This window comes from Ceratina calcarata, unplaced genomic scaffold (assembly GCF_001652005.2).
Source record: "Ceratina calcarata isolate Rehan_Ccalc_2016 unplaced genomic scaffold, ASM165200v1 scaffold350.2, whole genome shotgun sequence".
NCBI classification, from domain to species: Eukaryota; Metazoa; Arthropoda; class Insecta; order Hymenoptera; family Apidae; genus Ceratina; species Ceratina calcarata.
This window is the reverse complement of record NW_017157935.1, coordinates 934,577-962,463: the sequence shown is the minus strand read 5'-3', so window position 1 is coordinate 962,463 and position 27,887 is coordinate 934,577. Positions and strand designations below refer to the sequence as shown.

General features: G+C 42.9%; 5 protein-coding genes across 11 annotated transcripts in view; 2 read left to right on the top strand and 3 right to left on the bottom strand.

Moving 5' to 3' along the window:
- The window catches only part of LOC108625273 (uncharacterized), a 58,570-nt gene extending 38,156 nt beyond the window's left edge, over positions 1 to 20,414 (top strand). For all 5 annotated transcript variants that reach the window (XM_026813811.1, XM_026813808.1, XM_018025135.2 and 2 more), the window contains 6 exons: positions 10,493 to 10,623; positions 18,448 to 18,700; positions 18,844 to 19,025; positions 19,108 to 19,377; positions 19,457 to 19,730; positions 19,835 to 20,414. In XM_026813811.1, coding sequence (XP_026669612.1) covers positions 10,493 to 10,623; positions 18,448 to 18,700; positions 18,844 to 19,025; positions 19,108 to 19,377; positions 19,457 to 19,730; positions 19,835 to 20,187 — 1,463 coding nt within the window. In that variant the 3' untranslated portion in view covers positions 20,188 to 20,414. The remainder of the gene's footprint in view (positions 1 to 10,492; positions 10,624 to 18,447; positions 18,701 to 18,843; positions 19,026 to 19,107; positions 19,378 to 19,456; positions 19,731 to 19,834) is intronic.
- thoc6 (THO complex subunit 6) lies at positions 20,374 to 21,841 on the bottom strand. The gene is made up of 5 exons (XM_018025138.2): positions 21,653 to 21,841; positions 21,328 to 21,552; positions 21,094 to 21,261; positions 20,857 to 21,019; positions 20,374 to 20,785 (listed from the first exon to the last, which is right to left on the bottom strand). Exons 1-5 carry the CDS (start codon positions 21,787 to 21,789, stop codon positions 20,465 to 20,467), a joined length of 1,014 nt encoding a protein of 337 aa, XP_017880627.1. The 5' UTR covers positions 21,790 to 21,841; the 3' UTR covers positions 20,374 to 20,464.
- A 55-nt stretch (positions 21,842 to 21,896) lies between these two features.
- Positions 21,897 to 25,937, bottom strand: DNAlig1 (DNA ligase 1). Of its 2 annotated transcripts, XM_018025127.2 has the most exons (9): positions 25,631 to 25,937; positions 25,471 to 25,524; positions 25,203 to 25,283; positions 25,057 to 25,139; positions 23,384 to 24,984; positions 23,106 to 23,312; positions 22,833 to 23,049; positions 22,533 to 22,768; positions 21,897 to 22,450 (listed from the first exon to the last, which is right to left on the bottom strand). In XM_018025127.2, the coding sequence occupies exons 1-9, from the start codon at positions 25,678 to 25,680 to the stop codon at positions 22,079 to 22,081; spliced, it is 2,901 nt and encodes a 966-aa protein (XP_017880616.1). In that variant the 5' UTR covers positions 25,681 to 25,937; the 3' UTR covers positions 21,897 to 22,078. The 2 variants fall into 2 exon arrangements, with proteins under 2 accessions (XP_017880616.1, XP_017880615.1); XM_018025126.2 differs by lacking the exons at positions 25,471 to 25,524; positions 25,631 to 25,937 and having other exon boundaries at positions 25,203 to 25,443.
- On the top strand, positions 25,484 to 26,594 carry crcp (CGRP receptor component). Of its 2 annotated transcripts, none has more exons than XM_018025134.2 (4): positions 25,484 to 25,572; positions 25,881 to 25,943; positions 26,027 to 26,297; positions 26,369 to 26,594. In XM_018025134.2, the coding sequence occupies exons 2-4, from the start codon at positions 25,936 to 25,938 to the stop codon at positions 26,474 to 26,476; spliced, it is 387 nt and encodes a 128-aa protein (XP_017880623.1). In that variant the 5' UTR covers positions 25,484 to 25,572; positions 25,881 to 25,935; the 3' UTR covers positions 26,477 to 26,594. The 2 variants fall into 2 exon arrangements, with proteins under 2 accessions (XP_017880623.1, XP_026669614.1); XM_026813813.1 differs by lacking the exon at positions 25,484 to 25,572 and adding an exon at positions 25,677 to 25,747.
- On the bottom strand, positions 26,517 to 27,780 carry DENR (density-regulated protein). The gene is made up of 5 exons (XM_018025130.2): positions 27,395 to 27,780; positions 27,215 to 27,299; positions 26,948 to 27,127; positions 26,723 to 26,862; positions 26,517 to 26,652 (listed from the first exon to the last, which is right to left on the bottom strand). Exons 1-5 carry the CDS (start codon positions 27,494 to 27,496, stop codon positions 26,608 to 26,610), a joined length of 552 nt encoding a protein of 183 aa, XP_017880619.1. The 5' UTR covers positions 27,497 to 27,780; the 3' UTR covers positions 26,517 to 26,607.
- Positions 27,781 to 27,887: the final 107 nt, after the last annotated feature.

Here is a 27,887-nt window from a genome sequence, read left to right as displayed (position 1 = left end):
GTGGCGTGGTTTATTTCATGCAAATTCGATGGCGCCAGTCGAACTCGTTTGACCTCTGAACACGTTTAACACGCTGGCCGAACTTCGATTCTCGCGTTCGTTCCCGGTGGATCGGAGCCTGAAAAGGACCTTTGGAACAATATTTCTCTGCGTATGACAGGCCGTGACTTCGATTTGAATATTTCACAATGGACCAGATGGGCACTAACGATGGTCCACGCGCCGCGTTCGGAAATTGATACGGACGGAAGAAATGACATGAACGTTTGACGAAGGGACGCTGCGAGTCCCTCATGCATAATTCATAAACGCGGCGATGCGTTGACGTGAGCCGACGCGACGACGACGCGCCACGTGGTATAATCCTCGGTGCAAACCTAGTAACGATTTCTTGCGCCGAGCAAAATAATCGCCGGCGGACAGGATCCGCTTATCAAGATCGTCGACAACCAATGACATTTGTCGGGATAATTGAAACATTTCTTCGATTCATTAGTCGTACGAGACTGCTCTTGAACCTCGTACGTCAGCTACACCGGTCGACATTTTTTTCGCACGAGCGAACGTTTACACATATTCCTCGTTTATTTTATCGCAATTTATACACAAATTATCCGCATCTCTTTAACAATTTCATACTCCGTCTATTCGTTCTGATTATTCACTGTTTTATGCCTACATCCAATGTTTTATAATTAAATAAAAGGAAACTCTTATTTTTTATTAAACATTCGTAATTCTTTTGATGGATATCTTCTGGTACCGTAAAATCTTTCGGTCGGTGGATTAACTTAATCTCCAAAACAGAGTCACAAAGAAGTAGCGGAGGTCGGGCCAGTAATTCAAGTTAAGAGGATACGATTAACCGGGCCGTCGGTCAGGGTATCAAAACGATAAAGCATTTCCGTATCGATGAATACCCTAATCCAGCATCCGTAATGGAATCTGAATCGCATGCACGTTGGAGAACGAATCGCCGGACGACAAAAAGACTCGGGCTTCATTAGATCGATAAATAATCAACGCGGAAAATTCTGATCCACACAACCCGGCCCGACCGCGTTCAAGACCATTAATCTGGATTCTGCTGACCGGTTTACAATCCCGCCGTTCTTAAATAATGTCCCGGTCTAGAAAGCCGGCCTCGTAACCATAATACAAGTCAAAAGTTTATCGTGTTTAATTACGTTATTAACACTTCCTTTTAAAAATCCTTTTATTATTGATAACTTGTTTTCGAACTACTATGAGTGGTGTAAAACGTCGACTTTAATTCAATATCGATTTTAATCAAAGTGTATCTGGACAAAATCAATTCCGAACTTATCCACAATGTAATTCTGTAGTTTCAAGACTGAGTAGTCCCAATCCTTAACTTTTGTACAATACTGTGTAAGAAGGACGGTAAGTTAAGCTTCCGTATCCACGATCGGCTTACATCCTCTTAACGCGGGCAAGTAAGGGAATCAGGGCACGGAACGGAGGAGAGGGCACGGCGGAATCGCGTGTAGGTATACGAGCCGCGTAGATGTACGCCATATTAATTACAATGATTTCCTGCCACTTACGGCCGAGCGAGATTTAAATTATAGATATCCAGCGTGGCGTGCACGGGCGGGGGCCTCGGACTCGCCACTCCTGATTACAGGGTGTGCGCGAGCATTTCAGGAATCAGACTCTCGCGTCATAACTCTCGGGTCATGGGTCAATCCCCGCTTCGCTGTACCTTCGAACCTCGGTCGGGCCATTCCTTTAAGCTCATCTCCTTCGTGTCTCTCGCCGCGTTACCTTTCAAGAATCTGCGAATCGATCGACAGATTTTATATGGAAACGCAACGAAGTTATTTCGCAACGAGTATCAAACTCATCGATAACATTTTCTCTAATGAGTGATCAAGACATTTTGAAATCGCACATGTTACACATCAACATGAATTGAACTTAGACACTTGCAAAGAGGAAATCAATATTGGATCCACTTAACATCGTCCTATATCTATAGACATAAATGTTACATGGTTTTTACGGGTGGACCTCGACACAGATAGGCTTAGCGACACGACAGGATAGGATGAGTTAGCGAGATTCGCGCGTTTAGCCCCGGTGGTTAGCTTAACGATCGCCACAATTGCTTCGGTTCCGTTCGAAGAATTCTTGACCAACCGTACTTAATCGATCACCTTGCACTCGTTATCGTTCTTGTCCACGTCCTCTCCGCTTGTTCCAATGTCTCTTCCGATGGTCCATTAGTTGAAGAACGATGATTCGTCGACTTCAATTCCAAACTCCTATCCTCAAGTAACAATGCAATAGTTTACGAAACATAAAATTATCAAGTGATAGTGACAATGATTTAAACAGACTTTATTTTATGAAGACATTCAGGAATAAACACAAGTATTTTATAAATTAATTTGCATGAAACATGTACAATCCCAACTGTTCATACGAAGCAATTTTATTACTGTATTAAAAACGATAAAATATCTGAGGGGTGTTAATGTTTCTGATCAAGGGAAAGCGCGGAGGGAGCTAAAAATAATTATGCGGTCGTGCGTAGGTGGATTCGCTAAATTTCAATCTGCGCGGTGCACGTCAACCGAATCGTCAGGGCGCGACGGGGACGCGTGTGGTCCCTCTCGGTTTATTAAAGTCCATCCCTCGAGGGGCCTCTGGGCGCCACGATCCTGGGCCCTCCGCCAGTATAAAGAAGACGGCTGAAACGGGATTAATGTATTAATGAAATTACCGTGCTGCTTACCCGCCGGTTCTGTCTCGGATAAATCACGGCCAACATTTTGTTGCTCGCATACGCCGCTGTTGGCTCCGAGCAGTACGAAATAACCGTGAATTCTTACTTCCGCGTGTTTCTTCTAATTGCTGTAGGAATACGTATTAATGTGTCCAAGGAATCGAAATATTCTATTGCCACTTGATAGAAAACAGGCAAATTATTTTATGTCTATTAAAATACAAAAATACAGCACAAACTGATAGTATAACTGTTTATGTGAGGTACTTAAAAGAAATTTCATTAGTTGATGCGTATTGAAAGGTACTTTAAAAGAGAGACACTGATTCTTTTAACGAACTACGAATTGTTTCCGTTTCTTCTTTCCTTTTTACCATGTGTACCTGCTAATTGCGCGCGAATAGGGAGAAGAGAGCCGTGAAGGAGAGTCGGAGCGGTTAATCGGCTCGTAAAACGTTCCTTTTCGCCGGGCGAGCCACATTCAGTTACAATTTTTTCCCATTGTAACAGGAATTTACGACGCTGACCAATTAATACGATGATAATTTGTAAGAGTTTCTCGCGCGTTCCTTTTACTCTATCTCGAGCCAACGTAGAGTTCACGCGTTGCCCATCTGCGGGCGCAAGCTGCTAATTTCGTAGCCACACCGTGTCTAATTATTATTAATGCCCGGCCCCGGAGCTTTATCGACTACGATTTAATCGCGCTTCGGCTATGCCTGTACGCGCGAGCTCCTCGTTTCTCTTTACGCCCCGTTCCGGTTTCTTTCCTCGCCGGCTGACAGGAGAGTTTCGGCTCGCGAGCTTTGATTTATACTGTCACGCTGCTTAGAACGATTCGCCACGGCTCTGTCGCCGATCAAGCTTGTCCTCGTACACCCCAAAGCCTACGCCGCGAAACCGATGGCAAATTGCCGGAATCCCAACGTCTCTCTTCTACCTCGATCATCCCAGGTGTTCCGAACCACGTGGGTGGTACAGGAAGAACATGAAATCGTCGTTGAAGCTGAATATGCATATGATTTCCTGTCGTTTAAAATCATTTACATATCTGCTATCAGTTTAATTTCCATCGCGCTATCGATGCAATTTCAAATCTGTACTCATAACTCGTTCACGGTTCATTGGTTTATATGTGAAATTGATTTTAATCAGATTCATTTTAACAGATCAATTTCAATCGCAATAGTGCAAAAACGTAGAAATAATCCTGAGTTGGAATTTTCCCGAGCGAACGATTTCGAGTTTGTGCGCGTTTACCACCCGGTTAATGTTATGCCCCCGACGTATATAACGTACATCTCGCAGGATCGCGAGTTCCGTACGGGACGACCATTAGCCGCATTCAATCACCATTACACGCTCGCGCGCTTTCTGCGCCTGCTTGGCCCTTAAATTCTGGCCTGTACGCCGACAAAAATATCGCCAGGATGCAACGCCGTGTCGGGACGACAAAAGAGGATGGACCAACTTGGAGGAACCCACGCGCTTTACCTTTTGCGCCCGAGATTCGAAAGGCTCGTGAGTCATCCTCCCTGGTTCAGTTTTCCTTCGACGAGATTTTGAATAAAGAATTATTTTGAGATAATACCGTTGTTCATGAGACGTAAATGTTTACTGCTATTACGATGAATGCACCGTCAGTGATTTGGAGACGAACCAACGAGAATGGGCTAAAGGAAAATTCCAACACCCCTGCAATTTCCGTTCCCACTCGGCGAGACGTAAGTCGAATTTAAAGAGCATCCACGGCGGTGGTTTCCCGGCAAAAAATCCTCGTGGACACGGTCGAGTTGGCATCGAAGGGATACGAGCAGAGGCACGCCGGAATCCAACGCAACGGTGCGGCGCGTTTACACGCGCGGAACTCCTCGCCGCGCAAAAATTACGACGCGGAAGAGGGGCGATCCCGCCTAAATGATGGCTCGGTTGGAGAGTTTCACCGGTAAGGCGAATTTATCCGTCGCGTCGCCTCGCGCGAAAGGTTTACGGGTTGTCGCCGGGGATACTCGTACATCGCTGGCCGTGGAGAGTACAAGGACGATACAAATTTCGTTTCGGCGTCGGCCGAGAGCATTATCGAAAAATTTCTCTTTGTAGTCCTGGTGGCCATTAGGCCCATTCCGTCCCTTTCCACCTCGCCGACCGTGTCCGAACGCTCGGGGAATATCGACCGCGCGAAAAAAGACGAGACACTTTAAACCGCGAGGCGGACAACCGTATACCGTTACGACATCAATCTTCCGTAATGATGCAAAGCAGAAAGGGACGCTCCTCTTTGAGCTTCGAGTACCATTCGCGATCGTTAACGGCTGTGTTTCCGTCCGAACGAAGTCCGGTTTTCCCTCCTCGCTCGATTAAGTATCAAAGTGGAATTTACTAGCCTGCGATTGTCTCCGGTGCGTTGTGCTGCTTTGAGAATTCGTTGACACACCAAAAGTTCATTTGAAACTTTTTAAGTACTGTTATTTCAAGCTCGGAGACAAAACGAAGACATTCGTGTCAATAGCGAGAAGAGAAATTGTCTTAAGACGAAACGCGTGAACGAATAAATCATATTGAGAGGGTAAGGGAGAAGGTAAGAGAGTATTGGGCGGACGTTCATAAGCGGAGGGTCGAGGGCGTTCGTTCGGGTGGAAGGAATAAGGCGGAGGAGGGCCCAGCGACCTCTGACCTCCCTGGGAACCAGCAGGCCCTCGAGGGCCTGTTCGAGAAAGAAGCCAGGGAATCCGACGGACCCACCCGGCCGAAATACTTCCACGAGAGCGAATCGGCGACCTCGAATAGCCTGGAATCGTGTACACGGTTATACGGCATCGAACGCAAATTAATTTGTCCACCGATCGTGGCCCCTCTGATCTATCCGATTCAAATGATACGAATTACAGCCAATATTGGTTCCATTAAACGCTTCGGTCCAGTGCTAGTCTGTCCTTCATCCCACGTTTCTCTTTTTCTTTTCTGTATCTTTAGCTCGCTCACGCAATAGCTAGAATGATTTTATTGATCCGAAACTGGGATCAGGATAATCCTATGAAAAATCATGTCTGATGCTAAAGACTGTGTGAAGATTGAATAAAAAGGAACAATTCTTTAAGTGTATTCCTTTCATCAGTTTCGTGTTCTCTTTTGGACGATTTTTGAAGCAAAGAAGTCGTCCACTTTTTCAAAGTCAACTTTAAAAGAGATTCCTTTCGCCCAACGGTTATTATACTCCGTTTGTACAAAAGATAGAAGGATGACACGGTCTCGAGTAAGAAAGAGGGAGTCCTTTCGTCAAAGCATCATTCAAATTTCCCTCAGACAACGGGGAGAGTGATCGATATGGAGTTGAAAAATCGGGCGTGGGACAAAAGTGAAGCCGGACGAAGCGCGGCGCGGGTTCGTAACGAAAAAAAGGAAGGGAGGGAAGTTCACCTCGGGGGAATTTCGAAAGGGTACCTATCCCTCCCCCGTTTTTGTGAATCGTGATACCCGGCAATTACGCGGCGCGGTCACGGTGATTGGCTGGGTCGTTTTCGCGGGAAGCATGGACCAATCCAAGCACCGGCATGCCTCTCCTCTTTCTCTCTTCTTTCACTCTGTCTTTCTCTTTCCCTCGTTCTCTGTTCTCCTAGAGTACTTGCTGGTAACGAGTCACGCTCCCGCCTTTAGTCTAGTCAGAGAGCTGCACCTGTGAGTGAACCTGTACCTATACCGTGCACCTGCGATTCGAAATCTCCAGCCGGCTAACTTTCCGGGACGAACAGATATCACAAACGAATCGCGTTTCCCTTCGGTGTCTAACAGGCAAAACGTCGAACTTAGTTCGGCAACAAATTGATGAACTCGGTGATGTCGCACGTGTCAGTGAAGATGAAGAGTACAGTGATTCGGGATGCGCTTCCTCAAGCCTCGAGGATGATCGAGTGCGCGATACGAACATCAGAAGAAGAATGACCGAGGTCTATTGTTCCAGTGTGAAGAACGCGATCGATAGTGTTTCTAACAGGTTTTGACAGCGGTGTCTGAGCCTGTCAACGTGCGTCTCTTCTTCTTGAAATTCTGACATATAGTAGACTTCTATATACTATCATTATAAAAGTAGTCATTTAAATAACATTCAATTTGCAAATGTGTTTACCAGAGTTTAATTAAATTCTGATAACTCGAAGTAAAACCAGATACATATAAAAAATCCGTATCAGTTTTATTCAGTAGTGTTGAGGTTTTTTATTTGTTGTGCGAAGAACTTGATCGAGTGTGAGACGATCTTAATAGACAGAGTCGTCGTGAGCGGAGTTACGAACGATATAAGCATAAATAAAATAGAAATGTAAAGGAGCCGGATGCTCGTGGCCTAAGAAGAGCAAGAAACGATGACACGGGGGAGAGCTGCATGGATCACCGTCACCGGATCGTGACGATCTGCGTTCACGGATCCCGAGCGACGACCAACTGTTAACGACGTCGGATCGTGAGATCGCTCGATGATAAGATCACACGATTCCGCGCGCGCTGTTATCGAGCCACGGTCGCACTCGTTAATCATCTTGGCTCTGATTACCGGTTAAATGTTAATGAGTTTTCACGGGATCGTCGTCGATCATCGATCCAAAGAACTAGATCAGGTAACGTTCTTTTCCACGCTCGATGTCGATTGAGATGTCGCTTGTACGTCGGACGCGGTGTAAGAAATCGGACAGCCGACGACGATGAGATTCCCTTGGTAAACGAGGCAAGAACTCATTTCCGTCTGGTATCCATAATAATAATTATTGCATTCTCTACACGTTTCTTTGAATAAACACAGCAGGTTTAGAATTAATCGGCGTACAACGCAAAGTTCTTTTTGCAATATCCATTACGTTATTCTTACATAGTTTCTCATCCTGAGAACAAATCCCGAAGCGAAAAGGTTTTTTACATATGCGTATCTTTTCTCATTCTATTCGAAAGTCATGCGTTTTACAAAAAACTTTATTTTTCGGAAACGGAGCAATTCTGTTTCCGAATTTTATTGACATAAGAAACTCTATACGAGTCACGTAATAAAATGAAACACCTTCTCTTGTTGGACTGTGCAATTAATGCAAAGAGACGAAGACGCAAGAGGGGATGCTACTAAAATGTATGTATAGGAATTAGGAATACCGGGTATCTGATCTTGCGGAAAACGGTTATAGAGACGTTATTTGAACTTTGTAAGTTAACTCGATCCCGTTTGTTCTAACGTTTAGTCCTGTGGAATGTAGCGTAACTATCCGATGGGACGGGATTTGCATCTAACGATTAGCTCGGTCCATTTAAATTTCTTTCCTCCTCGGCGCGGTGATGCGGCGGGATCATAACTTCGATTTCCTCGAGAGAGAGAGAGAGAGAGAGCCGCAACGGCTAATTGCGTTGCGTGTTCCTTTCCTTTTCCGGTTTCTCCGTGGTCCACGAGGGCGCAGGTTGCTCCCTCAGGAATGCGAGCGAAGTGTACAAAGCGTAATGATCGTAGATCGCGGCCAAGGATCGGACGAGTAAAGAAGCAGAGATTACGCGCGTGTCCACGGGTCCCGGAAGCCACGTGTGCACGCGCCGGGTGCACGTGCTTGTAAATTTAACCGAGCCTCTATGCGACCAAGCGACACCAGCTTCGTGCTCGTTAACTCTCTTTCTTCACGCAAATCTTTTATCAAAGTGGTGGTATGCGTTATGTTTTATGGTTCCGCGAAACTATAGGCGAAGAGAGTCTACGCAGCTGCGCTCATGAAATGTGCGTGAATAATCGTTTAAAGGAGGAAGAATTTGTGAAGATAGACGCATTGAAATAGTTTGTTGGTTCTTTTTCATTTGCTACAAATATTCGTAATGTTCAGAGGAAAATGGTTTTTAACTGTTATTCAAGTAGCTGAAGCTGTACAGTATATAAATGATAATACGAATAGCTATAAATTACAGAGGAGCCGCACGTTTCTGTCTAAATAATCGCTCGCTTCCTTGGATCACGTGTATTCATCTATCATAACTATGAAGCTAACACGATAACGTTACAAGTTCGTCACTGCGTGCAACGGTGTTTTCTTTGGACACTGTTTTAAATTACAAGTCTCATCGAAGCGAGAGAGAGAAAGAATTCCAGTTTGCGATTGTAAACGAACGATGCTCTTCGCGAGAGCTTCAGATTCCGTCGAACGCGACTCGGTTCTCGATTCGCATGCGCGTGTTTTCAAATTGACCGCGAAACGCGTGAGATACGACCCGATGCAAATGGTCGGGTGCATTACCGTGCCGAGCGATGAAGCTTCGGCTGAATATTTTATTGGCGTTCGCGCGGGAATCGACGTAATTCACACTTGGTCCGTCGGACCGATAAATTCACCCGCCGCGATCCCGTGGGAGCCCGTGGCATTCCACGATGCGAGTAAACGAGTAAATTTGCGGGTTGCTCACCCCCCGTCCTCCCCACCCCGTGAATCCCATAAGTCACTCTTAGGCTCGAATACAGTGTTTAACCCGCGAGCTTATCGCCGATCGTTATCCTCGCTTCTCCGGCAACGCGCCTACTTACGCGTCGATCTTATGCATTTTCGCGAACACCGACGCCGCAGCCGCCAAAATCCGTAAAAGCGTCTCAATGTTTTACCTGTTACGTCTGCACTTACGTTCCTTTAAGCTCCCGTAATGACTCCGCGGAACCTTATTCTGGGTTATAAGCTCGCTTCTAGAATTCTGCAAGTTGAAATTATTTATTCATGTATTTATTTACTGATATACGGGTTTGTAAAATCCATTGGTATACAGTAACAGATAGGATATGATTTATTTCGGCCACCAGCGCCCAAAAATGGACTCGGATAGTACAATACTATTGCCACACTTATACACATACCAACCTTATAAATTCCGAACCATAATAACAAAACAATTGCATTTCTATTTGTACATTTTGCCAAATTATCTCACTTAATATCCCAAAATAAAGTAAAAATTAAATATGAAACTACGAAATAAAATGTAACGCTGAAAAGTAATGTGGCAGAAGTGTGTGTCGATGTTGACAAATGATTAAATACGAGAGACTCGAGAGATATTCGCGGCACGCTCGGAACTGTACCGCGTAGCGGAACCGAGAGCAACGGCACGCCTAACGATTTTCTAGCTCGTCGAAAAATCGAACGAGACGCTCCGTTGGAACCGTTCGAAGGATCGTCGCAGTAATCGAATGATTTCTATTGGTCACGCGTTTTATAGCGCGGCCACCAGGAAATTAATAACCAGTCGGGTTGCGAGCGGGATCCGCGACTAGTCGACGCGACGGGAAATCCAAAGTCCATATGAGGAGACCGCGTATCGGGAGTATCGGGATCGAGATGGGGACACGGCCTGTCCGTTTGATTATATACGACGCGATCGCATCGATATACAGTCGACGCGATGCGGTGGTAAGCAAAAAGTGGTAGCGGCCAGTTTTGTCAGCCACGCTTCGATTGGCGAGTTGACGTTAAACAGCAGCCGCCGAGATGAACGATAGTGACAATTCTAATTAAGCGGCCGGACGATTGAGTCGACCCGTATTAATTACCAGTCGCCACGCGCCGCGCGTCACCTTATCCCGCTTCGTTTTCTCCCTGGAAGATATTCGAAAATCGTACGCTGTAGGTTTTTCACCTGGAGCCGTGGTTGAAGAAAGAATAAAATAATTGTAACAGAATTTTCATTTCTAATCAGGCTTGGAGAGAACAGGATTTTCATAGTTGCTTTCGCTGATTCCAGGGGACCTGAAGAGGCGACACTCTTGGAGCAGCGAGGTCGACCACCAGTCGGCGGAAACGGAAGCTGTAGCGACCTCGGGTAGAGATTCCGCTACCCTATCGCCGGACGAGGAGGACGGGATTTCGTACAAGGTAAGATTTAATTGCAATCGTTGATAATCGTTTTCGCGGAACCCGTGCACCCTTTCGAACGCCTTAATTCCGTACACGGATTTGGAGAACAATGTATCTTTTGTTCTACGAAATCACGATTCCATGTTGCGGTCCCGTTCCGCGGAGTAATTAAGTGGCTCCGGTCATGTACTCGCTTCAAATGGAATTACCAGCCCCTTCCTGTAGAACTTCTTCGCGGCATTTTTGCTACGATCCGCCGGGGAATCAGTCGATTGAAATGAGAACACCGATAATTGGCTTTTATGCGGTACGCTACGTGGTTCGAATTAGCGATCGTTGACGAGAGAGTCCGGTTCAATTATTTTACGCACGATCGAGTACTCTGCGTAATTGGTTCAGAGATTCCTCCTTTTTCTTCATCTTCCATTTTTATCAGAAAATTCGGCAATCGGATTCAGTTTACATGAACAACTCTTTCATTATTTCATCGGATATTATTCTCTCTGTTCTCTTCAACAGCTCGAAATACAAATTAAATGTTTCCAAATTCCCATCGTAGAAAAGAGCGAACAATCATCTCGTTTATTTTTAAGTACCTTTCGCTGTAACTTAAACGACGCACGAGGGCTGCATTGTCTCTAAGGGTTCACCGTAGCTCTCCGATTTCTGCGGTCGTCGTTAAGGTAAGCCGCGCTCGGGTTTTACGGTGCACGTTTTCTGGCCGCAGTAGTAAAAGGAAACGCGCCGTTACGCATGGACCGTCTCGTGCGCAATGATCCGCTCTCGTACATATAAAGCGTAATTTTGGTTAAACGCCCGGACGCTCATTCCCCAAGGATCTCTGCGTTCCCACCATTTCCATGGGAAAAGTTTATCTCCCGCTGGCCGGCTTTTTGTTCGAGCGCGAACCTCGCGGTTTCGGTTTTGCGACCTGACCCTCGTAAAAAATCCATTTATCCTTTTTTCTACCCCCGAGAAACGTAGAACCTACTCCTCCTTTAATAATACAGAGACCAGTACAGTCCATACAGTATATTTCAAGTAGGGTATATACAGTATATTTCAGTCTACGCATAAACAAGTATCTATTATTTTTATTTAAAAAAACAATACGTTTTCTTAAGAAGCTAATAAATTATCCATTACTCGATACTTCGTCCGTTTTAACCGCTTGTCAATCCCGGTACTCGACTCCGTCGTTCTTACGACACTTCTCTAGGGAAAAAGCCACCCCCGTGCGCCAAGAAATTCCCGACCAAATAAAGAGTCGCACGCTATCGTTTGATCTCCTGGCATCAAAGCGAGCGTACATCCTCGTCGAAAGCGAATCCTTATGCGCCGTTCTAAAAATATCGCCTGGCCTCGGAGTTTCTGACCGCGCACGATTTTCTCCGCGAACGCAACCCTTTTTCCCTCCTCCTTTTGCTCATCCTCCGTGCGCCAGCAATTTCTTAGAAAACCGGCGGATTTCTCGCGCACGAAATACGACTAGATGCACGGAGGTTTATGTAGATGCTTTGTCGGTAGAGCTTCGTTTCTCGGAAACACCGCGGACCTAACCGCGGACTGCTACCAACGCGAGGATTGATCGCCGATCGAGCGACTGTTTTGTCGAGTCCTCGTTTTAAGCATTCTGCACCCAACGCGAAGCTTTGGTCCCGTTCCGCGGAGTAATTAAGTGGCTCCGGTCATGTACTCGCTTCAAATGGAATTACCAGCCCCTTCCTGTAGAACTTCTTCGCGGCATTTTTGCTACGATCCGCCGGGGAATCAGTCGATTGAAATGAGAACACCGATAATTGGCTTTTATGCGGTACGCTACGTGGTTCGAATTAGCGATCGTTGACGAGAGAGTCCGGTTCAATTATTTTACGCACGATCGAGTACTCTGCGTAATTGGTTCAGAGATTCCTCCTTTTTCTTCATCTTCCATTTTTATCAGAAAATTCGGCAATCGGATTCAGTTTACATGAACAACTCTTTCATTATTTCATCGGATATTATTCTCTCTGTTCTCTTCAACAGCTCGAAATACAAATTAAATGTTTCCAAATTCCCATCGTAGAAAAGAGCGAACAATCATCTCGTTTATTTTTAAGTACCTTTCGCTGTAACTTAAACGACGCACGAGGGCTGCATTGTCTCTAAGGGTTCACCGTAGCTCTCCGATTTCTGCGGTCGTCGTTAAGGTAAGCCGCGCTCGGGTTTTACGGTGCACGTTTTCTGGCCGCAGTAGTAAAAGGAAACGCGCCGTTACGCATGGACCGTCTCGTGCGCAATGATCCGCTCTCGTACATATAAAGCGTAATTTTGGTTAAACGCCCGGACGCTCATTCCCCAAGGATCTCTGCGTTCCCACCATTTCCATGGGAAAAGTTTATCTCCCGCTGGCCGGCTTTTTGTTCGAGCGCGAACCTCGCGGTTTCGGTTTTGCGACCTGACCCTCGTAAAAAATCCATTTATCCTTTTTTCTACCCCCGAGAAACGTAGAACCTACTCCTCCTTTAATAATACAGAGACCAGTAGAGTCCATACAGTATATTTCAAGTAGGGTATATACAGTATATTTCAGTCTACGCATAAACAAGTATCTATTATTTTTATTTAAAAAAACAATACGTTTTCTTAAGAAGCTAATAAATTATCCATTACTCGATACTTCGTCCGTTTTAACCGCTTGTCAATCCCGGTACTCGACTCCGTCGTTCTTACGACACTTCTCTAGGGAAAAAGCCACCCCCGTGCGCCAAGAAATTCCCGACCAAATAAAGAGTCGCACGCTATCGTTTGATCTCCTGGCATCAAAGCGAGCGTACATCCTCGTCGAAAGCGAATCCTTATGCGCCGTTCTAAAAATATCGCCTGGCCTCGGAGTTTCTGACCGCGCACGATTTTCTCCGCGAACGCAACCCTTTTTCCCTCCTCCTTTTGCTCATCCTCCGTGCGCCAGCAATTTCTTAGAAAACCGGCGGATTTCTCGCGCACGAAATACGACTAGATGCACGGAGGTTTATGTAGATGCTTTGTCGGTAGAGCTTCGTTTCTCGGAAACACCGCGGACCTAACCGCGGACTGCTACCAACGCGAGGATTGATCGCCGATCGAGCGACTGTTTTGTCGAGTCCTCGTTTTAAGCATTCTGCACCCAACGCGAAGCTTTTTTCGGAACTCGAAGGATAATTGGTAACTTGAAAATCCTGTATAGTTACCGTGAGATATGGTTGTGGTGTTCTATGCTGTGATGTGGCAAGCTTCTTCTCTCCTGCGGAACTTCTGAATTCGCTACAAGTCTTAATAGTATTAACTCTTTTATCAATTGCTTCAAATATCTTATTTTATGGACTTCTATATCGTATTTATAGGCAATAACACGATAGACAGAAAGCTGAATTAAAGTACAAACTATTCGATTAGATAAATGAAAGTCATTTCATGAACGTACGAGCATCCACCAGTTCCATATTCGTTGAAAAATGCTCGTGCACGTATATGAGAGACAACAGATGAGTATGATGTAATATAAATGCTTCAGAACTGAGTTAGAACCAGAATTGCACTGGTCTTTAAATCAAAGAAGCACGCGGCAGGCTTAGGAGCGTTAATTGCTAGACCACGCACCCTGTCCACCGTACGGACTTTATTGCACCGGAAAATCGCTCGGTACCGTTACCGAGCATACGCGGTCATCTGTGAGGCAACGCAAAGAGCATAAACGTGTAAATAGCTGACAATAATCCGAATAGGGCAGAAGACTGCGAGTAATTGCGCGAACGCAAGTTTTACGAGGTACCGTGTGTATTTTCCTGCACGCGTTCTTTTATGCAAATGGTGTCTCGGACAAGAACGTACCTGAATTCTTTACGGAAATGTATCCTGTAATACAAGAGTTAAGATTCTTTTATTATAATTCAGCGCAATGCATTTATAATAACATCGTGTCTGTAGAGAATTAAAAATGCATATCCAAGAATATACAGGAGGTCAGAGGAAGAATGAAAAAGGAAAAACAAATTGAATTTAACTTTTTAAAACTGTTTTAATTCACATAAAAGTTCGCTGCCTAATTATTACTGTCGAAACTTTTTAGCAGTATACAAATATCAATTCCATAGTTTGTAATTACTCGTACGCGTATGGGAACCCAAGAGAGAGAGAGAGAGAGAGAGAGAGAGAGAGAGAGAGGAGAGCATGAACGTTGGCCGTCACTCAAATTATAGCATCGTTGCTCAGAGAACGACGTTCGAAGATTAAACATTGGAACAGTGTACGTATATGCTCTCGCTTCCATAATTACCCGCGAAAATAGCAGAGGTGTCGCTTACACCGCTGACAGGAACAAAGTTTTACGATTACACGGGTGAGACGTCTCGTGGCACTCCTGGCAGGCCCCGGGGAGAACGGGTACGTATTCGAACGAAAATACCGAGGAGGATCGAGCCCGAAGGACAGCGAAACGTGGTGGCGTGCACGGTAATTCAAGCTAAGAGGTTGTAATTAACATCGCGCCGGTCGACGCGACGGGGAAAGGCGGATCGCGAAACGAAAGGGAACAGGACGTTCGGGCCAACGAGGAGGCTACGGTGAAACTCTGCCCGGTAGGGTCAACGGTGTTAAATATTCCGGGAAAGGGAACCCAAGGTGCACTGTCGAACCGCGAACACGCGAGTAAAAACGTGGAAACGCATGACCTTTGAATCAATCACGGTACCAAGCCTCGGACAGGCACAATTCTCACGCTCCACGAACGAGTTTTAACTGTATAAGTTTTTCTTTTATTACCTGCCGTAAAACTTCCCCGTTCGGAGAGAAACGATGGTTTAAAGGGATGTTATATAGATGATTTTTTGGAAATATTATAAGGAACCGAAGTACATGCTCTCCAATTTATATGTAATTATTTTGATTTTTATGCACGGAACCTGCGACTTTGATAAATGATTCTTAACTAGAAAAAGAAAACGACATTTAATATACACCAGCCTAACAGAACGAGAGAATATAAACAGACGGAGTCTGTGTAGAGAACGGGAATAGATCCTGTAAGGGTGGATACGCGGTATTTGTAGTCTCCTATCTAACACTATAACACGTGACTACAAGAAGCCACATTAATCGGCTTCTTGTACAAAAAGAACGCGATGCTCGTTCATCATTGCGCCTCAGTCGATGATCTTTGAATCAACGCGCCGCGGCATTCTCACAATAACGAAGCTGAAGACGCAGAAAATGAAATCGACGAGTCACGGCATAGAAATGAATATGAAGACGTAGCTGCCGCAGACTTAGCCACTTCTCATGCCATTGAGATCCTTTGATGGCACCGAATCGTACTATCAAGCCGGCACGGCTATTAACGGATTTCTAATTATTACCACGCTTCCTCTTCCTTGAATTTTTCATTTATCGAATTATCTCAATGACGCTACAGTATTTTATCGAAAAAATTGAGATTGAAAATTCAAGAGTCTCCTCCGTCAAAATTAAAACTACCCCCACGATTCTCCATCTGTGAAGCTGATTGTGAGACAAACCGAGGAAGTTCGCCGGTAGCATACAATCGTTAGCGTGAATTGGGTGACGATCCTCGTAAGTACGTTTCACGTTCCAGGGAAAATTGATACCGCGCGTCTGAAGGCGGACAGATAAGATCGAGGTGGCCGCGAGCAAGACGCTAAACTAATGCCCTGCGCACAGTGGCGCGCGAGATAGATATCTTGAGAATTTCATTAGCATGATCCGAGGCTGGTCGTGGCTCGCGCCGTCCCTCCCCTTTTTAACTTGTCACCCGGGGCTACCTTCGCGTGTTCATTCGCGCCACAGCCCAGCCTTTCTGTCACTTAAACCGGACCCTGCTCTTTCTTCTTGTCCCTCCGATGTTGACGCGACGTTCTACGTTAATCCTTCCTTAACTCGCGACACTGTTTTTAATAACTCCAGATAAAAATCGAATCTTTATCTTCGTCACATAACATGGCTAATGCAACGAAACAGATGTTCCAATCTCGCGTTTCAACTTCCTCTGAAGGATACTCATCGGGTGTCCGTAAATCTGTTTTAATTCTTTATACTTGTTTATATGGCCACAAGTTTTGTTCTACAAATAGTGTTGAGAGTCGTCGAGGGGGTAATCGGTCAACCGATCATCAGAGGGAGTGCGTAACACAAAGGGCGACGTATAAATTATAACGACGTCCGAATGGCTACTTAGCTGGTCCATTCAGCGCGTAAAATCAAAAGCGGCCAGGTGAAACGTCTTCATTTTTCATAGCCGCTAGCCACGGGTCCCGGGGTTGAAACGCGTTTTTCCCCTCGGGACTGGCCCGTTTCATTACCCCTCTCGCAAAAGAGAGAATATAAAAAATCCTCGACGTATTCGATCAGCCGTGAACAAATTACTATATAATTTTCCCGCCGGCGCGATTACTCACGTTAATGGTGCAATAATTCATAGGAACGCGTTTGCGAACCCTGAGTCCGTGCCACGGCGCGAAATATCTTCAGAGATCGGTCCACGCGAGCTCGAAACGGTGCTGAAAGATTGCACGGATAGTCGAATCGTTTAAGGGGAACGTGCCCGCCGATATTCCTTTCTTGCACCGTCTTTTTTAGAAACTGTTCTCATAATAGAATTAGATTGGCCTCCGGTGATGATTCTGCTATTATTGAGAGGTCGTAAATTTTATTTAGCAAATTTTATCAAAACGTGTATACATAATTCCTTCCATAATCACCGCTGATATTTCTAACTGTTTTAACTGTTGCGATCGTAAAATTGCTCAACCGCTGTGGTTCTACTCGCGGTACAAACTGCTTGCTTCCGGGATTCATTGTCTCTTATGAAAACGAACGAGATGGAAAGAAGGAAGACGGCGACTTAGTAATTTTACGAGCCGGCCAGAGGCGGTCGTTCGTAAATTTCACGGTGGCCAGAGGCTCGCTATTTATACGAGGCGACAGTCATAAATTTCCCCGCTGTGGTAAAGCGCAATACTCGCTCGCGAATACCTAAATCGTTTCGAGATCCGCGGACTAATTGAACGCCTATGAGACAAATTAATAATCGGGTTCGTGGAAACAGCGACACGCACGTGCACCACTGATCTTAACTGTCGCAAAATTGTACGGGTATCCTGCGTCTTGTAATTATATACCAGTAGAAGATTGCGATTCTCGTGGATCGTTAATTTTTCTCAAATAAATGTGCGTGTATCGTATTTTACGTCTGTACTTCATTACTTTAATTACACACGCGGCTGGCTCGCCGTAGGTTCAAACGTTTAACTTAACGGAGATGAAGTAATATAAGCGAAATATCGATTCTAAAAATGTGTAACGACAGCGAAAGATTTATCTGTGGACGTTAAGTCGTTGTAATGAAGTGAACAATTCGTTTAGCAGTCGTCGAAATTGCTTGAACGGAACGGTGGCCGTAACGAGCCTCCTGTCTCGATTTCTGAATCATCCGCAGGCTGCGCCTCGACTTCTGAGCCGAGGCCACGTTTGATTATTCACGAACTCTTGACAGTCGGTAGTCATTCTATTTATCTCTTGTAAAAGGGAAGTGCACTTCTGTAACGCAAACTAGTCCCTTGAATAGCGCTCATTTCCCGTACAGTATCGTCTGTTTACATTCACCTTGTTAGAGGCACACGCGGTGCTCGTTCCGAGCTGCTTATCTCAAACAGTTAACATGACGTGTATTCGTTTTGTAAAAAGGAAAGGAGGAAGGTACATAAGCGCGTACGTTGTATCTGCGGATGTTGAAATTTATAAGTTTATCGTACACGCTAAAGAGCTTTGAGCTTCTTTATTCTATGTTTATTTTTTTATTCTCTCGTATAGGAACATGGCTCTTCGGTGCAGACGGTGGACCTGGTGGCGGATTGTCCTTTGCAGGTAGTAACGCCATCGAGGTCGCCGTCACCGGCCAGAACGCCGACGCCCGCGACGCCCTCGACGCCTCTCACGACGCCGAGGAGCATGGGGCAACGGCCAAGCACCCTGTTGCGACCCAAGATCTCTCTGACCTGGGTCCTCCGCGGCCAGCAGCAACCTGCCTCCAACAACGGTCACGCAACCGCAAATGGAAACGCAGGTCCGTGGAAGTATGAGTGAGAATACAATTTGTCGTCAATCAGCAATTTTAATCGTGATATCAACGAACCTCCTCGATTATAGTGGAATCGCGAGTCATTCGTAATTTCGTTCGTTTTAAAAACAACGTCATCTTTGTCTCAGGTGAGAACGGCGATCGAGAGGGCTTGTCGCGTGACAGTAAGGAAAGGTCCTCGAAGAAGAGCGTGAAAAGCGTGAAGGAAAAGGATGTCGGCAAGGAGAACGTCCACGCGGAGAAGCGGGAGAAGAAGATTCTGCATAGAACGGACAAGATCGAGAGGACGGAGAAGGAAATACAAGAAAAGGTTTGCTTTTTAACAACGCTGCTGGCTCGACGAAGAACGTAACACGTTTGCGTTGACGTTAACGTTTACACGTTTCTTGCAGCCCGTCAAGGAGATATTGGTCAACGAGAGATCGTTGGACAGTCCGTTGGACAAGCAGTCCGAGAAGGAATTCTCAGGGCTGAAGGAGGCAAAGGAGAAGGAGAAAGTTAAGAGGACAGTGTCCGAACCGTCTCTCGTCTCTCGTGAGTCAACGTCCACGCCTAGTGGCCGGGAAAAGCACAGGCATCGAAGAACCAAACGATCTCACAAGCCCAGGCCTTCCAGCAGATTCGGTTACGAGATCGCAGACATTGACGCGTTCCTTACTAAGGTATTTGTCATTATTTATCTAATTATTTGCTTTGCCTTTCTTCCGGAAATGGAATATTATCTGTTTAATACATTTACAGGCATCGATAGAAAAACCCGCGAACATACCCGTGGTTCTTTCTTTCCCATCCGTCCTGTACCAGACTCAAGGCGGTACCCAAGATGAGATGGCTCTTCCTCTTGGAACTGTCGTAAACGCCGTATTCAAGAATCAAACCTGGTTGTACGTTCAAACGCCGCACGGTCAGGAAGGGTACGTCGGATATGCAGCTTGTCTACCGTTAGGAATATTACCGCAACCAACAAGGGGCCCTTGTTGGGAGGATTCGACAGACGTATTTCCTCGTCCACTAGGTGATCTTGTCGATTTATTTCTAACAATTTCGATATTTTTATTCTACGAACAGGATTAATCCACGCGAAGTCGAACGCTTTTCGAGGTAACGCAATTCTTTTAGGGAACATGACCGACACGGAAAAGCTAAGAGACACGAGGTCAGAGTGCGGAGCTCGAGGCAGAAATCCAAGGATGAGGAGAAGTTCTAGGGACGCGGTGTCTACGTGTGGTGAACGCAGCGTTGACAGGCTGTACCTTAGAGCCGCAGCGAATGCTCGGACCAAAGGGTCTCGGCATACTTTGCTCGTTATACGTAGCGATTACGAGGGTCAAGGTGGAAACGCTCTGAGCGTTTCCAAAGGGGACGTCGTTGCTCTTCTAAGCGATCACGTTAGCGACTGGTTTTGGGTTCGTTCACGGGACGGTAGAGAAGGTTTTATACCTGCTGTGATCGCGGGCCACGGCTTTTTGTGACTATTACACTACTATTCCAAATTTAGTTGGATGCTCGAAATCATTCCGAAAAGTATCCCTACGTCAGTCTTTAACACGGCATGGCCTCGGCTAGCCAATCGTCTCTGATAGACCATGTTAATCACGACCCACAAATAGACGTTTGTACATTTGTAAAAAGTTTTACATCAAGTTTTATAAAAGGCGTATTGTAATAATATATTTATTAAAAGTATATGTATAAATAATGAGATTGTTTTCTTTCACGAATCATATACATTCATCCTGTTTCGTTCTATTATGCAAACCTTAACATTAATTCGCGGTAATTAAAGTTCGTACAAACATCGAGATTGTTCGACGAACCAGCTATACTGAATACTTTCTGCGGTGTTTCCTGATAAACGATGCTGCACACGGTGTTGCTGGATGTCGGCACTTTGGCTAACATGTCTCCTTGGTAAGTCAGATGGTACACATGCGGTGCCGCACCAGCCGCTATTACACGCTCCTCGTAGATATTCGCTACATGAATACCTTCGTCGGGAAGATCGAACACGGTGGCTGCTTCCATCGTACGCATATGCCACAAAGATAAACTTGGACCGCCACCGCATAACTGAATGTAATGAATTCCAGATATTATCAGTTTTCCCAAAATGCATACACAAAAAGAATGCAAGTACTTACCAGCCAATCTTCTGTAAAGTCCACAGCGCCAATCCATTTGCCTAAGGCTGGCCTGGCGACTTTCTCTACTAAATGAGGCGTTAATATATTAGTATTTTCCCGCTTTCGCAAATCCCACAACCTGACCGTTCCATCTTCACCAGATGAAGCTAGTTGATTGCCTCTGAAATATACAATAAAATTTATTAGAGAAAAATATTATGAACTATCATTTGGCAATAACTAAATAATACATACGTTAAAGAAAGACAGTGGACATAGTCAGTATGTCCTTCTAAAGTTCTGAGTATTCTACCATCTTCCAAAGTAATTACGTAAATATTATTATCACCACAACCGGCATACAAGAGGTTGCTTGTTTTGGAATATACTAAATAATTAACATCTGGTTTCTCATAGCTGTCCCTGAAATGGCAAACGTTCAATGTAATTTAGACATTATTCATCTAAGCTTTTGTTAGTTAATCTTACTTGTTGACTGGCAGTTGTATAGTCCATGAAACTTTACTCTTTGGTGCTTTACTTGAAGTAACTATTTTCCAATCCCATCCACAAATTTCACCTGATGTTCCTGTTACTAAAAAATTGTCTGTCGAAACCATACTCTCCACTTGATTAAGATGAGCAGCAAACTGATAGTTGGGCCCTTGTAACTCATTTTCTTCTCCTTTATGAACTCCCAAGGCTTTTGATAATCTATGAAAAGTTATCTTGTTTAATACTTATCGTATAGCAAATTGATCAGCTTTTCACTTTCACGGATAACCTATGTTTTCTTATCAAATTGTTTACTTACTCGAACACTGATACGTCCCCGTATATATTTCCAGCTAACAAGTAATTTCCATCCGGGGAAAACGTTTGCGACAACACAGTATTATAAAATAACTTCTGATTCATTGTGTCTGTTGTTATTACTCGATCATCTTTCATTGTGTTCGAGTGAAGAAACGAGGTTAGAAATTCAAACGATCATACCGAACGCTACATCCGAAAGGTACAGTCAAATTCTTATTTGTTAGTTAAATAAAGAAAGCAGATTCCAATGTAGTAAGTTGAATTTTATTGAATATTATATGGATGAACTGAGAGATTCTTTATCTATTTATGTACAAAACATAATATATTCATGTGTTCAATTATAAAAAGTTCTATCTGATAATAAAAATCTTATTTTATGTAGATTAAAAAATAATTTAGTTCTCTCCCTTTATTGAAGTATTTAATAAAAATCTTCTTCAGTAACTTTCGTCGATGTTGACTGATTCTTTATCTGCTCCTGGCTGTTATATAAATTTGCGACTTGCTGAGCAGACGTGGCCTCCTCGCTGTTCTTATCGTCACGAATACGAATGAATCTCGGGAATCTCAAAGATATGCCTTTTTCTGGATCAACAATACCGACGGCTGCTTTATGGACAGGTGACAATGACAGATCAGCGCATTTAATCTCCCAAACTTGAACGGGCTCGAACCAGTGATCGGGTTGGAGAGACGAGTCGTAACGATAGTAAGATTTAGTTTGCGGTATTATGTGTTCCTTAAAGAATTCAGTATGCTTCTGAAGATCTTCTTCGCTGAATCCTGTACCGATCTAAAATAAATAAAATCCAAACTTGAAAGTTAAAATTTAAGTTCATCACGATTGAACAAAGTACTAAATTAATGACGCTTACTTTGCAAATACTTTGATATTCTTCATTCTCTTGATCGTAACAAGCCAACAGAAATCCTCCATAAGTTCCGGTCCTTTTCCCTTTTCCTAGATAACCACCAATGACAACTGCATCTATCGTATCACCCACACCGTCCAAATAATCTTTCTTTAATTTTAACCAGTTTCGCGAACGCTTTGCAATCTCGTATGTTGCCTCTTGTTCCAAAGTCTTCACCATAAGTCCCTCGCAATTACCTATTAAATATTACAATATATAGATTGTCAAATAAATCATTTTTTATTAAGAAAGTAGACTGACCCTTGACCGATTCATCTAAAAAGTCTTGCACTTGTTCCATTGTCGTCGTGTCCAAATTTGTGGCAAACTTCCATTCTCCTTCTACTTGCTTGAAATTTTCTCTTAGCAATTCACGACGTTTTATGAAAGGTTGTTGCACAAGCGGCTCTCCGTTCAAATACAGAAGATCAAACATGAACACGCATACTTGGACTTTAATATCTGCTTCATTTGCATCCTGTGACAAAAAGATAATGAAACTTTTGAAGTAGCTTATTAATTATTATACTTTACCTTCCGTTTTCTCGTACTAAGTACTTGGAAAGGTAGAATTTGTTTTTTCTCGTTATCCCAAGCAACTGCTTCACAGTCTAGGATACAGCTTTCAACCTTGTCACTACGGGTATTTTTAAATCGGTTTATAACATCCGGATATTTAGTAGTGTTATTCTCTTGATTCCTACTGTAAATACTAATATCTCCATCCTTGGAAAGATGAATCTGTAAAATGCTCGTGGTTAAATCCCTTACAAAATCTTACGTTTTATATTATGTTACTTGAGTTGTTAAACCTGCGCTCTTTCCCCGTCGTATTTCCACTCGCATGTGAACTTCAATCCGTCGAAACGCGTTAATACCTCTTGTACACCTTTAGTAGGATGCGCTAACATAGGTTTCATAGGTATTCCAGGTGTAATTTTACATTTTTTCGGTAACTCATCAACTCCTTCTTTAAGTAAAACAGGAATTATTTTATCATAATTTGGACACTCGCAGTATGTCGTTTTAATGATAAGAGCAGTCTCATCGTATTTCTGTTTGAACGCATCGCTTGAAAGTGATTTGCTCACATTCAACATTTCTGGCGGAAACTCCTGATTTGGTGGAGTCATCGTGCACGCTAATGCCATAGCTTGCAATACAGACTGTTCCGCTAGACCGATTCGAAGTTTGCCAGCCAACGAGCGAATCAGATACCTAGCTTCAGTAAAACGACATGCTACAAAAAGTGATTGAATTTTATCCAGCTTCTTGGTCATTGACGCAGAACCGGTCATTTGACCTATTTCTTTCAGTCTAGTATATACGTTCGATACTGTTAACGGCGCGGGTTGAAACATTGTTCTCTGATTGGAACGACTCCCTTCTGCTACAATACCCAAATCACCAACCTCCTGTACGTCCACTTTAATTTGCGCTAAAGTTCTACCGGTACACTGTGCTATGGCTTTCATGAGATACGTTTCGGCTATACCCAATTCAATCCCTTCGTAAGCAGGCGCGAGTTGATTGAGACACAGGTATACGCTTGGTAATAAATCATTTGGACTTAGAACGATAACTGACCGAAAGTAATTTGACAAAATTTCTACTATTTTCAATCGAGCGCTTGTGTTCTCGATCAGTTCTAATGTGCGTGTTAACGCAACGTATGGCACTTTTTCACCCTGTTTCCAGCAAGCGTCTTTAATCGGATCGTACTTTGAGGCACTGGGATTGTACGAATGACTATCGGACTTTTTCTTATCTCCGCTATTATTCTTTACATTGCCTTTCTGCTTCGGAGAGAAAAAACTGTGCATCTTCTTAGGAGAATTATCTACACTTTCTTCCGTTTCCTTATTTTCTTTCTCATCATCTACTTCTTTTTCCTCTTTCTTATTTTGTTTCTTGTCATCTACCTTTTTTTCCTCTCTCTTATTTTCTTCCTCATCTTCTTTTAAGTCTTCCTCATTAGACTCTTCTTCCCTTCTAGGTGAAGTTTTTTCTTTCTTATTGGACGGAGATTTTTCAGTTTTACTGTGTGGAGTTTTTTGTTTCTTACTGGGTGGAGTTTTTTCTTTCTCATCGACATCTGATGATGATATTCTCCTCCTCTGTCTAGTTCTCCTCTTAGGCTTTATTTCCTTTTTGTTAATAGATTCATCGGGTGAAGTCTCCTCAGATTTTACTTCTGCATCTGATTCTGCTTTATGTTCTGCGCTGTCTGCGCTATTTTCTTTTTGCTCTTCCTCATCTAATTTCCTTTTTCGTTCTGTACTGACCTTTTTGGGAGTATCTTCTACATCGGTGATTTTCTGCTTCTTCTTCGAAGCAGTAAGCGGAGTCTTAGCTCTCCTTTTCTCAGTGTCTTTAATTGTTTTCGTAGGAGTAATTTTTATTTTTGGTGTTCCTTAAATACAAATATAACATTAAGTAATCTATGAAGCTTAATCGTATATCATAAATTACTTATCTATCTTACCATTTACTTTCTTCTGTGGTGACGGAGTTTTCAATGACTTCTTAGATTTTGAAGGACTCTCCAATTTTTTATTAGCTGGAGAACTAGCAAATGAACAAGTATTTGATTATTCAAAACATTCAGATCTGACATTTTCATTCTATTACCTCCCAGTTTCACTGCTATCTTCGCTATCATCTCTTTTCCTTTTAGAACTTGGCGGACTGTCTCTATCTTCCTTAACATTGCTAGTAATGTGTATCCAATTAAGAACATTATTTATTGTCGGAAATGAAATTATGTTCAATGGTGATACATTTACGAGAACTGTACACGGCAATTTCTTATCGAGTACAGTTAATCTCGCATAAAAGGCGATACGACTAAACATAATCATATAATTCGATAGAATATTCAAAAGAGTAATCAACGTACCTTGTACCGTTAGATTCAGCTTTATTTTCTGAGCTTGATTTCGCGAAAAATGACCTGTGGAAAGTATTAAAAATCAAAAGAGAATATTGCAAACACTTTAAAGTATGTATTAAGCTTTAATAATAATAATTTAATTGGTAATTTATGTTGGATTACGTACGTTATACTACGCTGTGCCATGTTAGGACTTTGACTAACCTTCTTGCCCATTCTTGCCTGCTTACCTTCCCGCGTAAATTTGTCACGTTAAAAAGAAAACCATACGTAACACACATACGTATGTATACTGCTTTCTGCTTTTACTCCTATACTAATACAAATACAAATGATTCGAATAATATTTTGAATTACCGATATCGTTCTTGTTTATATAAAAAGTAATAATAATGCGTATATAACCTTATATACAGTGTAATAGTAAAAACAGAGAGAATTTATACAATAAACATTGTTTAAAAATTTAACATGGAAGTGTAAGTAACTGTCATTTCGTTAATCATCATTTTATTAAGTAAATAATAAGAGATTCTCACAGTAAATTTGATTTTGATTTTAGTTTGAACGAATGTTCAGCATACTTGAGCAATTATGAAGTCCTGGATATATTGCAGAATATAAAAGCTAATAAAAGACAAAAAATGAAACAGAATCAGTTAGCAACAATAACATATCAGACTATAAGATATTTGGAAGAGACTCCATGTAAAAAGCAATCACCTGAGAAAATTAAGGGTTTCTTAAAAGCGCTAGAACCATTTAAATTATCGAAATGCGAGAAACTGACCCTTCTTAACGTGTCCCCAAAGACGCCTCTAGAAATACAATTGGTAATATATGTTTTTAAATATATAATGGAAAATAGGAGAACACTTTAATAAGAAATTGATTATATTTTTAGATAGTAGAGGATAGTGAAGATCGTTTGACAGATGAAGACGTAGAGTCTTTGCTACAAGTGGTAGCAAATTATTTAGGTGAAGAAGAACAGGAGGACAAGGACGGGTAATGATTTTATCTGATTCTCGAAAATCATTAAAAACATTTTATATACGTTATGTACATTTTATTTAAAATAACCATAAATGGAAATAGTATAGTATTAAATACAGTTGTGCAAGTGAAAATTTGGATGGCTTATTATCTTTTCTGATCACCAAGATCGTCTATGGAGTCTTCATCAATCTGTGAATTCAATATCAAGAATATCAGATTTACTTTCTATTGACAAAACAATTGTAATTGCTATTATTACCTGTGGCCATTTCTCGGGGATTACTTCAAATAAATCATCCTTCACATCACCCTGTATAACTATTTCATCATCTCCTGTTACACTGGACCCGCATGCAAATTTACTACCAAAGAATTTTGCAGCTACTTTCAAATCTATATCTATAAAGTAAAAATGATCTTTCATTTAATGATAATCGATCTTCTTTGAGATAAAAGATCAGTACAAGTGAGCACATCTTATTACCGAAAGTACTCAAACCAGTTACAACTGTAACTGATTTCTTTTTTCCTCTTGGTGCTCTAGACACGGTCACCAATCTTGGAACATCTTCCTTCTTCTTTGTCTTCAACATTCCCTTGCCACCACGTTTTTGACGTTTCTTTTCATCTTCACCACCCCCTGCCTCTGTGATATTGTCTTCGACTGGTCAAACAAGAAAATAAACTTATGACACAATGCAATACATATAAATTAACATGTTCCGGGTCTATATATAATGCTGATGATTACCTAATTTGACTTTCTCAAATTCTGTCGGTAGATTTCTTTCTAGCCATTGCTTACACTTTTCATACTCTGGATAGTATTCACAGTACTGTAACATGGAAATGAAATTTTCCAAAATTTTTAATGCTAGCGTTTTGACATATATCACAAACAGAGGACATCGATTGTTTGGAACGGTCTTACCTCGATAGGAAGAGAACAATTTCCACAGTATTGTACTTGTATCGGATAAGTGACATTAGGATCAGGTCCTAAACGCAAATCAGTCTGTTCTTCTGCCGACATTCTGCCAATTTTCGAATCTGATTTTCGCAACACTTGACAGAGTTTTGTTTAATGGAACGCTAATTATTCTTTGATTTCTTTACTTCAGTTTCGTTCGTCAATGAGTAATTCTTTAATAACACGTAATGTTCGTTTTAAAATAAAGTGCGAGTTGCTACCTGTTTAAATGGGGTAGCACGGAAGGTTAGAAATTTGTCATCTAGAAACTTTTACGTCCCGAGAATGATTTTCTTTCTAACAATTGTTACCAATCAAAGAAGTTCCAGACAACGTCTAACTTCAAAGGAGACTGAGGCGTTTGATACAACGGCAACGGCGAATGATAATCATTCAGGAAGAAACGAGGGGTGGCTCATGTGACTAGAAATACCAATCGAAGACGTCGGTTCGA

Excerpts from the sequence above, each read along its gene's own strand:
- thoc6 (XM_018025138.2), bottom strand. The coding sequence starts at position 21,789 with ATGAAAGATGATCGAGTAATAACAACAGACACAATGAATCAGAAGTTA. Across the intron at positions 21,020-21,093 it reads GTCCACTGTCTTTCTTTAAC|AGGCAATCAACTAGCTTCAT; the intron begins GTATGTATTATT and ends TGTATATTTCAG. Across the intron at positions 20,786-20,856 it reads ACTTTACAGAAGATTGGCTG|TTATGCGGTGGCGGTCCAAG; the intron begins GTAAGTACTTGC and ends CATTACATTCAG.
- DNAlig1 (XM_018025126.2), bottom strand. The coding sequence starts at position 25,432 with ATGATTATGTTTAGTCGTATCGCCTTTTATGCGAGATTAACTGTACTC. Across the intron at positions 22,769-22,832 it reads TTTAGATGAATCGGTCAAGG|GTAATTGCGAGGGACTTATG; the intron begins GTCAGTCTACTT and ends AATATTTAATAG. Across the intron at positions 22,451-22,532 it reads AATATCAAAGTATTTGCAAA|ATCGGTACAGGATTCAGCGA; the intron begins GTAAGCGTCATT and ends TATTTATTTTAG.
- crcp (XM_018025134.2), top strand. Across the intron at positions 26,298-26,368 it reads CGCCTCTAGAAATACAATTG|ATAGTAGAGGATAGTGAAGA; the intron begins GTAATATATGTT and ends TTATATTTTTAG.
- DENR (XM_018025130.2), bottom strand. The coding sequence starts at position 27,496 with ATGTCGGCAGAAGAACAGACTGATTTGCGTTTAGGACCTGATCCTAAT. Across the intron at positions 27,300-27,394 it reads ATTGTTCTCTTCCTATCGAG|TACTGTGAATACTATCCAGA; the intron begins GTAAGACCGTTC and ends TCCATGTTACAG. Across the intron at positions 26,653-26,722 it reads TCCCCGAGAAATGGCCACAG|ATTGATGAAGACTCCATAGA; the intron begins GTAATAATAGCA and ends TTGAATTCACAG.